The 18,775-nt window shown below is 46.4% G+C and overlaps 1 protein-coding gene across 7 annotated transcripts in view; it reads left to right on the top strand.

The window, feature by feature from the left end:
- Positions 1–687: 687 nt before the first annotated feature.
- The window catches only part of BMF (Bcl2 modifying factor), a 69,626-nt gene continuing 51,538 nt past the window's right edge, over positions 688–18,775 (top strand). For 2 of the 7 annotated variants that reach the window (XR_010389387.1, XM_064512455.1), the window contains exons 1-3: positions 2,057–2,759; positions 3,741–4,061; positions 5,000–5,163. Coding sequence is in view for 6 of the 7 variants with exons in the window: in XM_064512455.1 (XP_064368525.1) it covers positions 3,746–4,061; positions 5,000–5,163 (480 nt within the window). In the remaining variant the exon portion in view is untranslated. Of the gene's footprint in view, positions 848–1,738; positions 2,017–2,055; positions 2,760–3,740; positions 4,062–4,999; positions 5,164–18,775 lie in introns of those variants that run through there. The other 5 variants (XM_026095758.2, XM_064512452.1, XM_064512454.1 and 2 more) reach the window with 5 other exon arrangements.

The following is an 18,775-nucleotide window of genomic DNA, read 5'->3' as shown; positions in this document are numbered from 1 at the left end:
AATGAATGCCTAATACCCAGCGCACTAACAACACTGTCTCCGAGACCTCCAAACGTCTGCTCTGCTGTCCTTTGCCCACACAGCATGAATAAACCGAGCTGTTCCTTCTGCCCGTCTGCACTGCAGTCAGGCCCTGCCGGAGGAGATGTCTAAACACGGTCCTGACAGCAATAATCCGAATTTCTGCCAGGCTCCCGCCACCTCCCCGGGCAGCAGAGCGCCCTGGGCAGCTCTCGGCCGGGCACAGTCCTCCCCACGCTCCCCTCAGACCTCAGGGATTAACTTCATCTCGTTTTCTCTTTCAAAGATGGCTCCCGTGCTTAAGTACCGACTGCCGATGTACGCGTAACTCTCGCCGTGCGCTTTTAAAGCTCCCATCACTAATAAACAAGGAGGCGGGAGCGCAGGAGTCGGCTCAGCGATTCACACTTTCCCTGAGGTCACGGAGCCCCCTCGGCCCCGCCGCCCGCGCCCCGGGAGGCCGCCCGCGGCGGAGGCCCCGCCTCGGCGCCCGGCGGGACCCCCCGCCCGCCGGCAGGGGCCGGGGCGGGCCGGGGCGGGCCCGGGCAGAGCCCCCCCGCCGCGGCCGTTGCCTCGCGCGCCCTGACCCCGCCGCGCGGGGCCGCGCTTCGGCGCCGCGCCATTGGCCGGCGGGGGGCGGGGGGCGGGGCCGCGGCGCGTGACGCCGCGGGGGCGGGGCTCCCGTCAGCTGTTCGCGGGCCGCCGGGCCGCGGGGGCAGTTTGGCGGCGAGGAGGCGCCGCGGCCGCTGCCGCTCGCGGGACGCCCCGGCCCGGCCCGGCCCGGCCCGGCCCCGCGCGGCGCCCGGCCCGCCCGCCCCGCTTCCCGGTGAGTGCCGGGCGGCCCCCTCCGCGGCGCGGGCGCTGAGGCCGGGCGCGCTCGTGACAGCAGTGGCGGCGCCGGCCCTCGGGCAGCCGCGCGCGGACGGTGCGGGGCGGCTGCCGCCGCGCTGCGGGGCCGGGGTCCCGCCGGCGTCCGGGGGCGGGCCTGTGCGGGGGGGGGGGGTGCACGCGCGACCGGGGGCCGGCGGTGGGGGCCGCGGGTCTGCGCGCGCACCTGCGGCAGGCACCTGCGCGCGCCCGGCCTCCTGGCGTTTCGCGGCTGAAAGCCAGGTTTCCTCGCGCCCGGGGTGGCGGGGGGGTCGCTTCCTCGTGGGGAGCGCGGCACGAGCAGCCGCGGGGCCGGAGCGTCGTCCTCGCCGCTGTGCGGGCGGCGCTGGGAGCGGGCTCGGTCAGCGTGGAGAAGGCAGAGGTGTACGGAGGTAAATAATCTTTCGGTGTCGTGGGGAAGCGCCCCGACGTCGTGCCGGTGACTTGGGCAGGTGCTGCGCATCTGGCGTCGCGCTTCGCTGTGGCGGCTCGCGCGTGCGACGCTGGACGCGGCGGTGGTTTAGCAGCGCGCTGCGAGCGTTTCGCCTCCCGAGCTGCTCCGTCCCGCTGAGCTTTCTGTGCTGCCTCCCGCTGAACGGAGAAGCAGCGTTTAAATCCTTCAGGTGGGAGTAATTCTGCGGTGTCGGAGCCCGCAACAGAGAGGAAATGGAAGAGTTAAAGGAGTTTCTCAGTCTTAGAGTGAGACCGGCCAGCTTTGTTTTGGGAAGCTGGCACGCACGTGTCTGCTGAGCCCTCCCTTTGGTTTTCCTGCCCCCTCTGTGTGTCAGAGCAGGCATGTGATTGCAGCATATAAGAATTTCATTGACGCCGCACGGGCTTTCTCAGCTAGGAGGGTTTCTTGCTCTCTCGTGGAAGTGCTGTGAGTAAAAGTACATTGCAGATGCACGCTTCCACATCTTGCGGAGCCGTCAGGGCGCAACTTGTTCGATGTACCTCCCAGATGAGAAACTGTCTCTCTCAATTTCTGTGGCTCTTTGAATGAGTTACATTTTAAGATCATGGAAAGAAATTAATTGAATTTTAGGGTAAATTATCTTTTAGACTACTTTTTGCGTTCTCTCTTTAGCACTCTCTAAGAGCTCTGGACTAAAGCGACTATTGTGAGAGGTAGAGTAAAACTTCTTGCTTTCTAAGCCCTCTTTTAAGCATTTGGTCTGCCTATTTGCTTTGTGTTGCACTTCATTGCAATGAATGCGTGCATCCCAGTGGGGCTCTGACAGTTGAGATCTGGCAAATCTTGCTGCAAAGGCGAAATATATTATCACGCTGCCTTTCTGTCAGGTGAGAGTGATCCAACAGAAGAGCTGACAGAAGATCTATGCCTGTGTCTCTGTGCCTGTAACTCATTTTGGTGTACTACTTTAAGCCACTGAAGAAAAGGTTATGCCAAGATAGCGCTGCTGTCATCCAGCAGATCTGGATCAACTGTGGTGCTGGTATCTGCCCTGTTCTGCAAACTCTTCTTTGGGGATCGTGGCTGGGCTGGAGTGAACTGCTGAGTGGCAATAACTTGAATAGCTGTAGTGCCCAAGTTAGAGCCTTGCACAAATAGTTCCTGCACTGTTCAGTCCTTGTGTCTCCTCTAACGTGCTGGTGTGGTGAGTGTCATTCACCTGGGGGGAGATGCGAGTACCAAGGGGAACGCTGAACACAACCTTTAAAGTTGTTATTAATGTCTCCTTCAGGCCTGAAATTCCTCTTGCTAGTCTTCCGTTCTGTTAAATGCTTCGCAAACCAGAGCAAAGGAAGAGACATGAAGAGTTGAATTTCACTGCCTTGTTTGGAACTGGGTGGAAATCCTAGAGATGGATCTCTTAGGAGACTGTCTTCCAATTGGGTTAGATGCACAGGTAACAAGTAAAAGTACTCATGGCTTCTTTTGTAAATCTGCTTCTAATTACTGTATGTTTGCAAAGAGCCCTGAAATTGTGGTTTAGGGTTTGATGTGGTTTTGTTGTTGCTGTTGGTGGTGTTTTTGTTTTTTGTTTTTGTTTTTTTTCTTCTCTCCACCACCATCTTTGTCCAATTTTGTGCTGCAGCAGAGCTCAGGAGGGTTCATGGTGATGGCTATGGAAGTCCTGCTTTAAACACTGACACCAGCAAATGTTTTTTTCCTTTAGTAATAGGGTGCACTAATAATGCAGACTTACTTTAGGGTAGGGGGGGTAATGAAGTGATTGGATTGCCAAGTTTGGGACATTTTGTTAGTTGAGGTGAGAGAGGAAATGAGAACTTGAAGGGAAAGTTGGCCCTTATACAGGGTAGAAGTTATGGAGAGCTTGACAGAAACAGCTTTGTCAGCTCTTGTGAGTTTTGCAACCATTAGGGTTTCTTGAAAGGCTGGCATTGGAGCTCTGTGATTACAGAGCTTCACTTCATCAATAAATAATATATGGGGAAAAAATGAATGGGGTTCCACAGAGTTCAAACGCAGCAGGCTAAAGCAAAACAAATCCCAAAGCAGCTGACTGGCACAGGGCACTTTGAGGGACTCGGGCTGATTTTTAAGACAATGTATTTTCAGTTTCTACATGCTGTGGTAGGTGGTTGGCTCCCTCACTGTGATCAGTTGTGGAATGGGAGCCATGGGTGGAGCCTCAGACACATGGTAACTTCTGTGTTGTCTGGCCCAGAGCTCCAGGATTTCCCACAAAGCCCTGATCTTCATCACTGAGTTACTCATCTCTCCTGCCCATGCAGATGGACAGCACTGGGAGGGAAGCAGGCATGGAAGAAAGACCTGAGTTTTCCTGTTGGAGCTGAAGGCATTCTCTCCTGGGCTGCATTCTTGTTGTGTCTTAGCTGTTTCCTCAAATGTTCTTTTATTGCAGGAGCAATGGATCACCCCAGCTACCTGGAAGAGGACTATTCTAGCCTGGATGGGCTGGACGATGACGTGTTTCACTCTGATGACTTTGGACTTGCAGGTCAGCCTGGTGAGATGACTGCAACTGGCATTTTCACACAGAACCAGTCCTACAGCTGCCTTCTGGGGAGGTTTCAACTATTTCCCCTCACACACTGCTGTGGTCCCGGTAGCAGGCATCCTGAGCAGCAGGACAAGGCAACTCAAACACTCAGCCAGTCCTCTTCCAGTCAGGATGTTATGTTGCCTTGTGGAGTCACTGAAGAGCCCCGGAGACTCTTCTATGGTAAGAGCACTCCAGTTCACCAGCTTTGCAGAAAGGAAACTGTCCATTTAGCACTTCCCCAGTCAGGCAAGGGTTCTTTCATTAGGGTGTTTAATTCAAGGACTCCAGTTATTTTGCTGTTGTCCTGCTTCCTGGGGAAGATGACTTATACTTTCTTACCCTTACTTGCCCATGGTGGGAACCAGGCAATTGCTCATTACTTCTGCTGTGTTCGATACTCCTGTTTTTCTTTTTTGGCTTTATTCTGTCGCATTTTATTTTACTGATAGCTATTTAAGTGCTCACCACGCCTCATATCCTGCCATTTGCGTACATTGTCTTAATATCTTGTGCTGTCTCATCCACATAAGAAGACTCCTAGAAATTCTCAGTGGAGAGAGGGAAATGCAAAAGTTTACACTTAATGGGACAGCTTTTAGGCTCTTTCTTGGAGTAAAGGTTGTTGCATAAGTAGGATGTCTGTCCAGTGTTTTACCAGTAACTGATGGGATGCTACTCAGTTTTGTGTATCCAGTTCAACTTGAATTCAGATCAGTCCCACGAAATGCCAGAGAGGTGAGAAAAGCCTGACAGAAAGGATACAGCAACCTTTAATGGGAGACTGTTTGAGGCAGAGATGTTGTAAAACTGTCATTAAAAAATCACAGCACTTGGCTGAACTATGAATAAGCAGAAAGAATTGAGTGTAAGATCTTGCCAGCTGTTTGATTATGGGAAGAAACACAATGCTCTGCTTAATCAGTATAAAGCTACTTAAAAGCTGAGTGAATATTTTACTGCATGCTTACTGTGCATAGTCATTGTTTGGGCTTCAGAAGCTGGACTTTAACGTGAGTCAAAAAATTAGGATTATGTGCAACCCTTTAGTCCATGAAATGTACTGAAAAGAAGTTATTCTTTGTGTTGGAAGAATGATTCCTCTTATCTCTGTTTTATAGGGAATGCTGGTTACCGTTTACACGTTCCTTCAGTTGGCTTTGCATTGGATCCACATCTCCAAGAGGAGCCGCAGGAAGGTCAGCGGGAAGCACGTGCTGAGGTGCAGATTGCACGGAAGTTGCAGTGCATTGCAGACCAGTTCCACCGGCTCCACGTGCAGAGGGTAGGGTGTTTCTGAAGGGGAAGGTGGAGAGTCAGTTATCCCGGAGCGGTGCTCTACAAGGCTGGCTCCAGGCATCAGCTAAGCAGGCTGTTGTCTAAGGCTCTGACTGCTGTCAGCAATAAAATGTCTGGGGTCCCACTGCATATTTTGTTTATGTTAGATTGATGACTCTTCCTAAAGATGGATGGATAGATGGAAGAGGATGTGTGGGGTTACATTTATTGCTTGGCAAAGTATCTCATTTGACATTAGCAGTTGCTATTCCAGCTCTTGCAGTTGATCAGTGACAGCGTCACCAAAGCTTTCTCCAGGGCTCTCCCCCGGCTTTCTGTTACAGCTTTTACTCTGCTCTGCTCCCCTCACCCTCAGCATCTTCTCTTCTGTGGCACAATTGGCCATCTCTGGCTTATCTCAGCTCCTCATCTTGGCAATGACAAGAAGCCTGGAGTCTGTTTTGATGCTCCATATTGTCTAGGGGTAGTAGACTCAAATGTTGAGAAGTATATTTAGATTATGCTAGACTTGCTAGCAACTCCTCTCTGAGGCAGTCCTAGTTAGTGTCTGACTTGTGACTAACTTCCTCACAACAAAAGACAGCTGTAAGATGCCATCAGGTTTGAAAACCACACTCCAGAGTCTTGTTTTTGTTTTCTTTAAAAAAGAAGAAACTGTTCTCTTCAAAGAAACAAAGCAAAAACAACACCCCTTAAAACCCTGATTTTTCCTTCCTTGCCCTCCTTCCCTTGTTGAATAGTGAAGAAATGGAAATCCCAGCTTGTGCAGAGTTTGGCAGAGATTGCCAAAGTGCAGTGCAAGGAGCCCTTCTTCTACTTTATGCAAGCCTAACAAGGAGAGTATGTATCCACTTGCATGTGAAGAAGCTGACGCTCTTGCTGACTTCAGAGCATGACAGAAAGCTCTTGCTCCGAGTGAGTTGCTCTGGACTTTGTTACTCTATTAGCTATAGGCTCTGTTGCAGTTCTTCTCAAAGGTAAGTGAGGAACTCTGTCCTGGTTGGAGAATATGGCTTGTGGCTGGGCAGGGTTTTGATGCTCTTTGTGATGTGAAAGAGATGAGGGAATTTTGGGACTCTGGAACTGCTGGGCATCCTTGAGCAGCAGAAGGATTAAAGGAGCTGTTTATTTGTAGAAATGAAGGTTGTTTTGGCTATGAATGCCACTCTGCAAATTTGAGAAATAAGTCTCTCATGAGCTTTTTAACATGTTATGTTTGGTTGAATGGGGTTTTCCCCACTGCTACCTTTTCACTAGCAACAGCTGAAGGCTCCGCTCTGTGTAGCCAGATTCTCACAGCAAAGTGAAGGTTAACCATCCCTGTGAGGGGCCCTGGAGTGAAGCTGTGGAACTGGTTGTAACTTGACCCCTTTCATCTGGGGAGCGTACCTATATGATGTCTGGGAAATGCATCCAAGAATGCCCCCCAAAAAGGCCCACTAAAATTGCCCGTGGTCTGGCTCTTTGTCGCTCAGCCTCAGGCGAGCTGTGTGTGCTGCAGGGGCTTTGAGCACCACGCACAGGACTGCAGCCAGGACTGCCGGGCCAGGCAAATTGCGTGTCAGCCAAGCATGTGGGAGAGTTAGTAAACAAAAGCAAACGCCTGCACTACCCCATCGTGCAGCCAGCAGAGGAGGAGCTCTGCTGTCTTTGTTTGAACTGGAAGAGCAACAAGTTGTAGAGGAGGGGGAGCCATTCAGCCATTTAAATTAAAAAAAAAAAAAAAATCAAATTTAACCCAAAGATGGAATAGTTCAGCCAGTGGTTCTCCGCAGCCTGACCCTGGGATAGGCCTTGGCATTTGGATCTGTTAAGGGATTCTTTCTTTTTTGTCAGGGAAACTGAATACTGAGCTACATATTAGTGTCCAAGGCACTGTTCCACATGGAGTGTTTTGCTGTTGTACCCGGTCCCTTCCCTCCTAGCCCTTCATGGAGGATTTCCTTTGGCTTTTGGCACAGATCTCATGTGCAGAAGCCCCCCTGCCCTGTGTGCAGTGACTCTTCCCAGCTAGTTGCTAAAGAAGCAGTCTGCCTCTGGAGACACATGAACTGTTTTACAATGTGTTGTGATTTCAAAGGGGTAACCTCTGAGACATGGAAAACTGGGCTGTCATTTGTCTTGCTGTGAAACTAATCTCAGAAGTTGGTGCCTCTTTCCAACTTGTCTCAAACATTTGGTCAAAACCAACTATTTCCAGGGTGGTGTCTGGAATCAGACTTGGAATACCACAAAATTAGTCACACCAGGGTGGTCTTGTGAAGTCCTGAGAGAGAGCAAGCCTAGTTCTCACCAGGCTGTGCCTGTTTTTGGAGCCTACAAAATGTTTTATCTTTGAACCTGTAAATAGAAAAAGTATGCCCTCCTTCAGTAGGGGTTAAGGAAGGGCTTTCAATTTTGGATTAACGCATCCAGCTAGCTTAAGAGTTGCCTCACATGGCTCTTGTTCTGTGAGGCTCTCCAGCAGTTCAGGTATGGCACCTCCCCTGCTGCAGCAGCAGGGCTATGTTGACAAAAAGGCTTCTGGTTGCTGTACATCCCTGGCTTCAAGAGGAACTGAACAGGCAGTAGCTACTGAGGCTGACGTCACCAAGTTGTCATTGGACTCAGCTGCACACCCACTCTAACCCCATCCCACACTAGGAACCCTGGAGGGTCACTATTGTCTCTTCCCTGGGCTCCCTGAGCTATGTTGTATTTATTTTGTGGTTCTTGGCCATACACAAGATTTTTGGGTATGTATCTCGTAAGAACAAGAAAGTTGGCCGCACCTATGCTCGCTTTTGGCATGTACACCATTTTCAGGGTTTCATTTCCTATTAATATATTTAAACAGAATACAGTAACTTAAAACTTGGCATTTTTATTCTTGAACAGTGCTAGAACAATAATACAACATTCCCTAGCACTCTGCAGCTTCAATCTTTAAGGTGCTGAACTTATTATCGGAAAGGCTTGAGCAAAGCTCTGTGTTGTGAAGTAGCGGAGTCTGTTACAGATTAGTCCAATTTGCAAAGGGCTCCACAGAATGACATGTGGGACTCATCTATCTTAGCTCCAGCTCTTTAGTACCTGTTACCTGTCTGCCTAGCTTCTGGCAATGTTCGCTCCACAACACGTTCCTTATGCTACCCATAGAAGACAAAGGGAGAGCCAAACCATGCTTCCTGAGGGAGAACTTTGTACTGATCACATCTTGCTTGAGTTGGAGCAAGTATGCTCTGTTAGGAGGAAGGCTGGGCCTGCCATGGGATCTGTGTGCCCTCTGTCTGAAGTGCTTGCTGTATCCTAGCCTGTAACTGAGCTTAAAGATGCACTCTGTGGTTATGGAGAGTGGAGCTGAGCTTACAGTATTTGGTCAATCAGCTGCAATGTGCTGCCTGTGCCCTACTTGTCAAGGCCATGGGAACAAGCGCTTGAGCTCCTCCTTAGGTCCTGAGTACATTTGAGTTCTCTTGCCTTGAGAAGGGGATTTAACTTGTGCTGAACTGAGAATGTATTTCATGATCGGACATACTGCTAGATGGGACATGAATAGAGAACCGGAGACAGCAGCTGTAGTACAAAGCCCCTATAGGAGCACATAGGTTATATAAGAGTGAGGTGAATCAGGTTGTATATTAGTATCACACTCGTTAGTTCAGCTTGCTCTATTAAGACATTGGAATGCTACAGTTTTTTCCAAATAAAATAACTCTTTCTAAACAGGCTGCAGATTCGAGGGGACCAGTTTTATCACATCTCTTCTTCACAATGATAAGATCACTTCACAGGGGATAAAATTGTCTCTTTAAGAGCTAAGGAGTGGCAGCCTTGAGCAGTTCTGGGCTGCAGTCCAAGTGGAGCCAGTGGCTTGCTGTATGACCTCAGACAAGTCTCTTGACCTCCTTGTGCTTCAGTCAACCCATCTGGAAAGGCTGGTTTAAAAAAAGCTGAGGCTCAATAAGAACCAGATGCTGAATCAGAGCTGAGCTTTCTTGAGTAAATAAGTACATTACAAACAACAACAAAGCCCCTTTCCAGCACATCAGGAATCCTGCAGTTGACTTAGATATGCTGACCATGCTCAAAAAGTAACCATGAATCTCACTATAGAAAACTGTTTGTTTCTGGAAATTCCCTGTTCTGTTCAACAAATAACCCTCTTGCTGTCATTGTGTGATGGGTCCAAGCAGCATGTGGAGTCTGAATGCTTACATTCACATCACTTGTGGACAGACTACTAGAAATGTACCCATTTGCTTTAAGTTAATGACACTGAAAATGTCCGTGAGGAAAAGTTATTTTCCTCTGAAAGTGAAACTGGTTACATTTTTGCATATTTTTTTCCCCTCTGTGTGTCATGAGAATTATTGAGGCCTCCTCTGAGACACTTCTGCTTATGCAACAGTGCCAGTGTGTATGTTGTCAAAGAGTTCTCAGTGTGGGACAATGGGTGCACAGCACTATATGTGAATTGTTGATCCCATACTCCATCAGGCTTTCTCCATTGTAGACACTCAGGATATCCAGGGAATCTTTTTGGTGAAGCTTTTTTTTAACTGGAGTTGTTTGTTAGAAACTGTCCTTTATGAGGACTTTATATTTTAGAAAAATATTCAGAAAACCTTCCTAATAAGGTAATGCAGAGATTCCCAAATTGTCCTGCAGCTGAACCTGTGACAGCAGCAACTCCTAACTTTACCTGTACCTGCAGTCTCTTTGAGACTTGTTAAGAGCTTTCATCCACTTATTTCCCAAGTTGGTAAGTGCATCACAGCAAGATCTTCTCTGCTGCTAGACTGCGTTTGCTGGTCCCAGCTGCTGCTGTGCAAAGCAGTGGATCTCCTGTTTGGCTGTACTGTCTGTGGGATGCCAATTCTGGCTGAGGATGCAGGAGCATGGCGAGGAAGAAAATACCGGGTTGAGAGTTCCGTAAGTGGGTCAGAGGATAGACTTAGAAGCCCAACTGAGAGGGCGAAGGATAGGGTGGATATGAGGTTGGGGAGATGGAGATGTGGAGCGAAGTGCTTACAGGACTACGGGGTTGTGGTCTCAGGCTCAAGGAATGGAGTGTTCATAGGAAACAGAGGAGATCACACAGTGGAGTCAGGATCTTGATATGGGGAAGTGGAGGCAGATTTCTTAATTTTTTTTTCTTACATCTTTCCATTTTTGACAAATGACAGTTAGTTTGCCAGAAGGAAGAGGTGGCTTGGAAGTGCCTTCTCCTGTGCCTAAAAATAACACGGTGACCTGTTGCCCCTTGCCTAGTCCCTGGCCTGATCTTTCCCAAGTCCTGCTAGCTGTGGAGCTGAATACTTGACAACCAGGTTAATAGAAACTTGCTGGGCCAATTTGAAATCTGATCTGAAACAATATTATTTGAAGTCTTGTGAGAGGAAATGGAGAGCAAGAACGTAATTATGCCACTGTATAAATTATGCCACTGTTTATCTCCCATATCTTGAATATTACATGCAGTTCTGGTTCCCTTCCTCCAAAAATGATACAGCAGAACAGCAAAAGGTTCAGAGAAGTGCAAGAAAGGACAACTTCCATATGAGGAATGAATGAATGAGCTAGCACGCTTAGGCCTGAAAAAGATACCAAGCAAGGAGAATATGGTAGAAATCTTAAACAGAAATCAAATGTTGCATGAAGGAGGTAGATAGACTCATTGTTTCTCCTGGTACAAGAACTAGGCAAAATCAAATCAAGCTAGTAGGAGCCAGTTCAATGTAAATGAGGTAGTTCTTGTGCAATAGATCTGTGGAACTCCTTGCCAAGGGATATTGTGTGTGTCAGCACTTCACCTGGCTTCAAGGGGAGTCTGGACAAGCTTCTGGCCATTGAAGGGGTCACTCAATAGGTAGAAACCTTATCTGGCTCAGGAAGTCCTAAGCTTAAATGCTGAAAGAGTATTAGGGGGAGCTCTTGCATATACTTGCTCTGTCTTTGCTCTTCCTCAGGCAGCAACATAAGGCCACTCACTATTGGAGGGAGGGCTAAATGAACCTTGATATGACACAGTGCAACCACTATGTATTTGTTTTTTAATAAACACAAAGCTTTTCTGTCTAATCTATTCTAGCCTAATCTATTCTTTTTCTGTCCACCTTCAGCAGACAAAAGATTCTAATGCTTTTGTCCTCTCTCTAAAAATAGGGGGCAATGTTAAAAAACAAAACTTCCTGCTCAGGTTTGGTAGAGGAAGTGGTCAGAGGATAAGGGAGCCCGGTGACAGGAGAGACATAAGAGTTGCTGTAACTGACTGCTGTAACTGACTGCTGTGAATTCTTCACTTGGCAGGAAATAAGGGACTGAAATGTCTTAGGGCAGGGAGCTACAATCTTAAAATAAAAAGATTGTCCACAGGTTAAAAAAAAAAATTATGAAATAATTCTTTGGGACAGTACAAGTGATATAACATTACCTGCAATATCATTCAGTGATATAAATAACTTGGTGCTTCTTATTCTCCTGTAAAATCCCAATGTTTCATAGGTTACTGTATTTCCTTGACTCCCAGAGTCATGCTAGCTAGGACAGTGGCAATGTGCTTTCTACTTGTAGCACCGTGCCACAGTTGAGAAGTTGTTTTTCAATTAAGAAATAATTGCAGTAGTATCCCACTTTTTTTTTTTTTTTTTTTTAAAGCAGCAGAGACTAGGAAATGCAGGTTAACTTGTCTGAGATCATGCAGTGATCACTGATTGAAACCCAGTCGTTCTGCCTCCAGTCCTCTGCTTAGACTGGTTGATCTTGTTAAGATACTGCCATCTCTTAGGGGGCTGGTGAGATGTTTGGGATGATTATTTATGGAGAGGCGTGTGTGTGTTTGTATTTTACTCAATTAAATCTTATGGTGGAAAGGCAGGAAACTGAGGGCCCAACTGCAGAGTCCTCCTTTGTTTCTAGCCATTGAAGAGGAATGTCCCACTAGCCTTTTATAGTGTCTCTTTTTTCTTTTTTTTTTTTTGTTTTTTTTTTGTTTTTGGTAGCTACCCTTGCCAATGGCAAAGGAAACTTTGAGGACCACACCACAGCAGAAAGAATAACAATAATCTAAAAATAAAAGCAGTGAGGCAACTTCTACTAATCCTAATTAGGTTTTCTGATGTAACATGTCACAAGATGTGGGTGATGGGGAACTTGCACCTTCAGCAACCTGCTGAAAAGCCCTTAAAGCGAAGAGGAGAGAGCCCTGTCTTTGCTGAGCGAGGAGGAGTGGATTCAGAGAGCTGTGCGTGAGAATGGATCTGCTGGGCAGTGTTTGCGCTGTGGCTGCTGTGTTTATATCGCTCTCTAAATTTAGCCTCTGAGTCATCAGAACTGCTGACGAGAGGCTGCCTTACCCGCCGGCCCCAGCACTGCACCTGCCTGCGGCCGCCCTCGGGGCAGCCAGCGCTGCGCCCGCACCGTGGCCCTGTGCCTCCCTGGCCTCCGATCCCCCCGCCCAGGATTTTTCCTGTGAAAGTCCTGGAAGTTTTACATTAACCAAAAACCTGAGGTACGCTTTAATCACTCGGAGTGTTTCCAGTGCACCGAGTGGTCTCAGGAGCACCTCTGTGTTCATGCTCCTTGCTGGGATCAATCAGAAATACAGGTCAGTTTGTCCCAAGTGCATATGCAGATTAGATTATAACCACGGCAGGCTGTAAAGCAGCACCATTGGCTCACACTCGGAGTAAGTTTAAGTGCTGAGTAAATAAATCTGCCTCTGCTTCCTGTGTGAAGGGGCGAGTGTGGGCAGGGGTGCGTGTCGGCTGCTTGCAGCGCTGGCGGGGAGGGAGACCTGCTCCTCTTGCCGCCCTGGCCGGGTTTAGGGAGGGGGCAGACCGAAGGCATCCATCCTTTCAGAGGAGCTTTTCCCCACCCCTCACCGCGGAAGGGAAGGGGAGATTTGGACGTGTGTTTTCCGCACCCTCTTCTCCCCAAACGAAGTGGGAGAGGATCTGGCCCAGGCACAGCACCGAGGGGCGGAAAGCAAAAGCAGGTGCAGTTATATGGAAATACGAGGCTCTTATTTACCCTCCTCTTCTCCCCCCTTCCCTCCCCCAGTGGAAAATAACTCCGCATGCCCTCCTGCGCCTTCGCAGGGGAAGCGCTGTGGGCCTGGGAAAGTCCTGGCCGGTCGTTGCCCTTCCCAGGTTGCAAGTCAGCTGGCTGTTGCCATGGCGCCTGTCTGCTTCCACTTCCTGCAGGTTCAGGCCGAAGAGGAAGGCACCAGCTCGGGCTGCTGTTTGTTTTTGAATTACAAGAAAGCCGAGAAAGGGCTCACCTGCTAAGCCGTGCCTAGAGCAGGTTTGGGGTAATAAACAGAGCTGTTTGCGGCTCAGACCAGAAGGTCTCTGTGGGGAGGGTCAGTGCTGTTCCTGTTGCTGCGCCCTCGGCATGGGGAGCCCGTAAATTGGTTTCACGTGTCTCCCGTTTCCTGCACCCTGAATCTCTCCTCCTTCGATTTCTCTGCACCCATTTCTGTATAATCCCCCCGCGCCAACCCACACATGTTGACCGTCTTGTTTCACAAAGCCTAACTGAGGGTTTAGGAAAGGAAACACTACTTGTGACAGCTTCTCCTGCTACCACAAATTCAGTTCTGCGTAACAGAGCCCTGTGGCTTGTGAGCCAGAAGGGTCAAGGTCCTTGAGCAGGATCCTTGTCCTCCTTTCTGTATGGCTGTGAGGAATCTTGCCACCTAACTGCTTTTTCAATTCCTCTCTGTTACTGTTTCCTTGTTTTCCCACTTATTTTATGTGTGCACTACTCTTTTGTCATTAGACACCACAACTGGAAAGATTTGTATTTGCCCGTATTTCTTTCCCCAACCAGGGACACCTCCTGTGACCTCAGCTGCCTTGGGGGCTGTGACTTTCCAGCCTTTCTAAACTGAAGCGTATTTTATGGTAGCACAATATGCCTCCAGCCACCTGGCAGCCAAAACAGCTTTCAGCAATGAGTCAGCAACTGCGCCCGGTGTGCAAGTATTTTTGTTTGCAGTAAATAAGTGAGATCCCGACAACTTATTGCTAATGCTTATATTAGTCATTAAAGAAAGAATGGGGTTTTATGTGCACATATGCCAATATTCTTCTTTTGCTATAATATCGCCATTTACAGCCATATTTTCATCCTTCAAGATGTGATAGGATCAGGACCCTTAACGTCTGGAAACCGTGAAGCAAAGTCAAAAGCTGCCCATGAGATAAAGAGGGTTGACAGGTGCACGTTTCTGTGTTTGCAATAGGAATGCACCACACCCACATACAGGATGTCTATATGATGAGCATGCTCTTTATTTTTTTTTAGGAGGGATGTTCATGGCACCTCTGTATCGGACACAGAGTGAATTCTATTCATCTATTAATCATTTATGCCCAAAGATTCAAGGAACTGGGTCAAAGGGACAAGCATTTTCTTTAAGTGTGTATTGCCTTTACTAATATTTCCTTGAAAATACCACATTTAAGAGCTTGGTAGGAGTAAAAATGCTTTTGACATTTGGAGTGCTATTTGACGTGTGACAGATAGGTATCTGTATGCTTACGATATGAAACATTTATTGGGAATGTTAATTACTGAGAGGGAATAAACTTCAGGTCAGCTTTGTGCCTCCTCCGGTTGCTTCCAGCAGGGTTCTTGCTATTTTCTTATGCATTCATTTACCAGTGTTCTGGCTTTCAACAGTACAGTTCATGGAATAGGCTTTGTTCATGTACTGTTGTTGCATAGGACACTCTTCCTGTAAAATGGCCTTTCTTGTGACTCACTGAAGCATTCATCCTAGCATCTTGGACAGACAGTCTCGTAAGGATATCCCCTTTAAAAAGCAGCAGCTGCAATAGGAAATGGTTTTATGTGTTTCCAGCTTTGTGTTGACTTACTGTATTCACAATTCCAGTCTGCTTTAGTCAAGTTAGGGTAGAGGGCCAAAGAGGCTTCTTTCCTTCTTGGAAAAGGAGGTTCAAAATACTCACTGTGTTGCTATCTCAGGGAGGTAGCAAAATGTTCATCCCTGACACTTTTCTGCTACAGTGAGTCTGAGGATTTAATCGTTTTGGTGAGGGTGAAGCTAGGCAAGTGAAGCTTAGGAAAAATATAAACCTGTGCCACAATATCATGCTGGTTGAGTGATTGAACTCTGCAAGAATTGACTTGGAACTCATCACATCTGAAAAATCAGATGCAGAATTCATGGAGTCATTCTCCTGGGTTTTCCATACTTCCTGGCAGCTGAATTATACCAAAAAAAAAAAAAAAAAAACCAAAAAAAACCTCAACCTGAGATATTTGAGTATTTTGGTCTTAGCAGAGGCATATCTAGGGAAAAGCTACTGAAACTTGCAAAAAGGACTGGTTTAGGCTTGGACAGTTCTTTCTGTAAATTGTTTTCTCTATCTCTATTGCAAAGAATATCTGCCGTTTCCATTCTGTGGCTCTTGTCCCACACTGAGTTAGTGCCACAGAAAGCAAATCAGCCAGGAGTGAAGCCATAATTCTGTAAACCCTGCTAGCTAGGCTTCCCATTGAAGGAAACAGTCCCTGCTTGCACTTGTTTGCAGATTGCCTTTCTGTTGTGCTGGCACAAGCATCAGTTTGACTACAGGATGACCTGATCAATGGTAAAGATAATGTTTTTGCCGTATTAGTTCTGGCTTGGACCATTTTCTTGCTCTAGTTCGCTTTCCAAAACTAGGGTAAGGAGAAGACAGTGAGAATGGGCTCTTCAGTGTGCAAGCCAGTGAGTGTTTGTGGAACTACAGTCAGAGGAAGGAAATGCTGGCTGAATATGGACCAAGGAAAATAGAAGCCGTATGGTCTAGGAATAAAACCTGGAAATCTGCCCTTGGCCTGCTAGTTACCTGTAGGCTACCATTTACCTGCCTTGTGCTGCCATTTTTTGAAAACAGAATTAATGATATCCATGTCCTTTATATTGTCATTCGAGATCCTCTTTATGCTTTTTATAAGCAATGGGAAACTAGGATGAAATAATTCCTATTCTGCTTTTCCTTGCACAGAAATCTCACTGTCTCAGCTAAATAGTGGGAAACATTTTTAACTGGAGAAGCAAAATAATGTTACACCAAAAAAGTGGCTTAAATAGGTAGTGAAATAAACACAATAGAGTTTGAACTAAAAAAAAAAAATCTTTAGAGTTTGTTTTCTCAGTACTTGTGATACTGCATCCCACTGGTTCTTTTGTAGGTCTGTGACTCTTCCAAAAGAAGATACCTAAATCTCTTATTTACAAAACAAAAACAAAACCAAGAACAACTTCTTCCCCCAAATCACAGGAGGAGGAGGAGCTCTACCGCCTTTTTCTCTCAACATGACTTCCTTTACCTATCACAGCAAAGCATGTGTAATCCTTTACTTATAAGTTGACCTTGAAAACTTGAGGAGAGGGAAGGACAGAGATTAACATTTAGAAATCTGTTGTGGTGTGTGAGAAGCTCAAAGCAGCCCTCCTACATGAAGTGGAATATTAGTGCAGGAATTTTTTGATATACATATTTGTCCTTTTGTCATGAGTCAGACTAGCACATCTTCTCTTGTCTGCCCCTAGATGAACACTTTTTGTAAAATTCATGAGAACTTCTGTTGAAGAGGGGCCACCAGTTAAGTTGTAATATATTTAAATTTTACCTTTTAGATGAAAATTTTGAAACACCCTTTTACATTTCCTTTTACACTTGCATACTAATTCCCTTTAAGAGACTTAGTTACCATTTGGGTTGTCGATGGAAGGAAATAATCTGTGAAAGCAACATCTGCAGTGTGCATCCACTGTGCTCTCCTAGCATAGTTTGCTATTTGTGGAAACTGCCTAGAAGAAGGTATTGTACTCACGTGCTACCCCGAAAGTCTCTATTTAAAGTGCATTCAGCTTGAGCTGTAATATCTTGATAAAAACATGGTACCTAGATGTCATTGGGCCACTGTGGTTGCACACGCATGTTCAAGCAGGTTTGGAAATGTGTGGCTCTGAGGAGGAGGGTGAGAAAAATCTCTGGAGTTTGACAAAGAAGGACAAGTCTGGTTAAGTTGAGGTGAATAGAAAAACAAAAAAATCTTGCTTTTTGAGACCAACTTAGGTTTTTGTAACCCAGCCCTACAGAATAGTTAAAAATGATTGCTTTAACTTACAAACCTAGTAATGCTCTGTATGTGTGTGTGTATATATTTGTATGTATGTATACATATGTATTTATATGCATGCATACATGTATATGTGTGTATATATAAACCTAGTTATGTATGGACAATCAGTGCAGACTGAACCCAGGGACTGGATATTCTGAAATAAAAGATATAAGGCTCTAGAGTTCCTGTCGGTGGGTTATGCTCAGTGATGTTGAGATGTGTGGTTAGATCTGTGTGAAGTGTTTTAAATCCAGAACACAACTTTTAAGTATTGAGAGTAAGAAGAATAAACCATTGCTAAGAGGCAAGTTAACGCAGGCTTTCTGAACCCTGTTTTGTGTGTACTTTTGATTCAAATGGCACAGATCTACTTATGCTGAAATATGAACATCATATAATGAATATTTGGGAAAGCTTTGGAGAGCTGTCCATTGACGTTATCTCCAATATACTAACTACAGTTGCAACTCTCTCTCATTTATGATTGTGTAAAGAAAGCCTTGCAGTCATATGGTTCTGCCCTGTTGGGCTAATCTAAGTTGAAACACCTTGTTCATATAACGTGCTTCAGTGCTCTGTAATGAACTCCTGTGCACTGAGGCAAAGTTGTTGGAAGCCAGTCTTCTGTTTCCTTGTCTGCTGGGGATTTGGCAGGGGGTGGAGGGAATTGGGGGTGTTTTGTTTTGTTTTTCAGAAATGATCAGTCCTGCTTAGCAAATATGGAATTCTGGATGAGAAAACAAAGACTGGCTTCTAATTGAGGGTTGGTTATTGAGGTGAAATAGTATCCCAGCCAGGGCAGTGTAAAGAGAAACCCACCTGTTTGTATGAGATGCTGTTAAAGTGCAGAAAGGTGGGGGGATAATAGGAGCCACTTTTGCAGAGGTGATTACATATAACAAAAGCAGGAACAGTGTCCTTGCCCAAAGGCTGCATTATATAGTCTGGTGTCCCCCTGAAACTCAACTCCCATGTTTCTTCCTTGACAATGGGACCTGAAATAACCTCTTGGTTTTGGTTTTTTGTGTGTTTTCAAGTATGTTCTTGCTTAAGGTTTAATTGGCTCCAGTCAGTAGGAAAGGGCTCCAAGGCTGATTATTTATGGCTTACTGTCAAAAGTGGCTATAAAAAGGGCAGTATTATCTTGGAGATGCTGGGAAGGAAAATGTTGGGGGGGGAGGGTGGGGGAGTGTGTGTGTGCACGAATGTGTTTTCTTGTACTAGATGAAATCAGACTTTTGCTGTCTCAGCAGTGTGGTTTAAATTGAAGATTAACCCTTTGACCTTCACGGTGTCAAATCACTTACAGATGGATCACCAGTTATATTTCTTTTTTTTCTTTTTTTTTTTTTTTTACTTTTGGGGTGAAGGGGGGCTTTTTTTTTTAGGAAAAAAAAAGGTTGTTTGTTCATGCAGCTGGGGCTTTTGAAAGGCTCAGAAGCCAATCTGATTAAAAACAGCACTTGGCT

This window comes from Dromaius novaehollandiae, chromosome 5 (assembly GCF_036370855.1).
Source record: "Dromaius novaehollandiae isolate bDroNov1 chromosome 5, bDroNov1.hap1, whole genome shotgun sequence".
NCBI classification, from domain to species: Eukaryota; Metazoa; Chordata; class Aves; order Casuariiformes; family Dromaiidae; genus Dromaius; species Dromaius novaehollandiae.
This window is presented reverse-complemented; position numbering and strand designations above follow the sequence as displayed.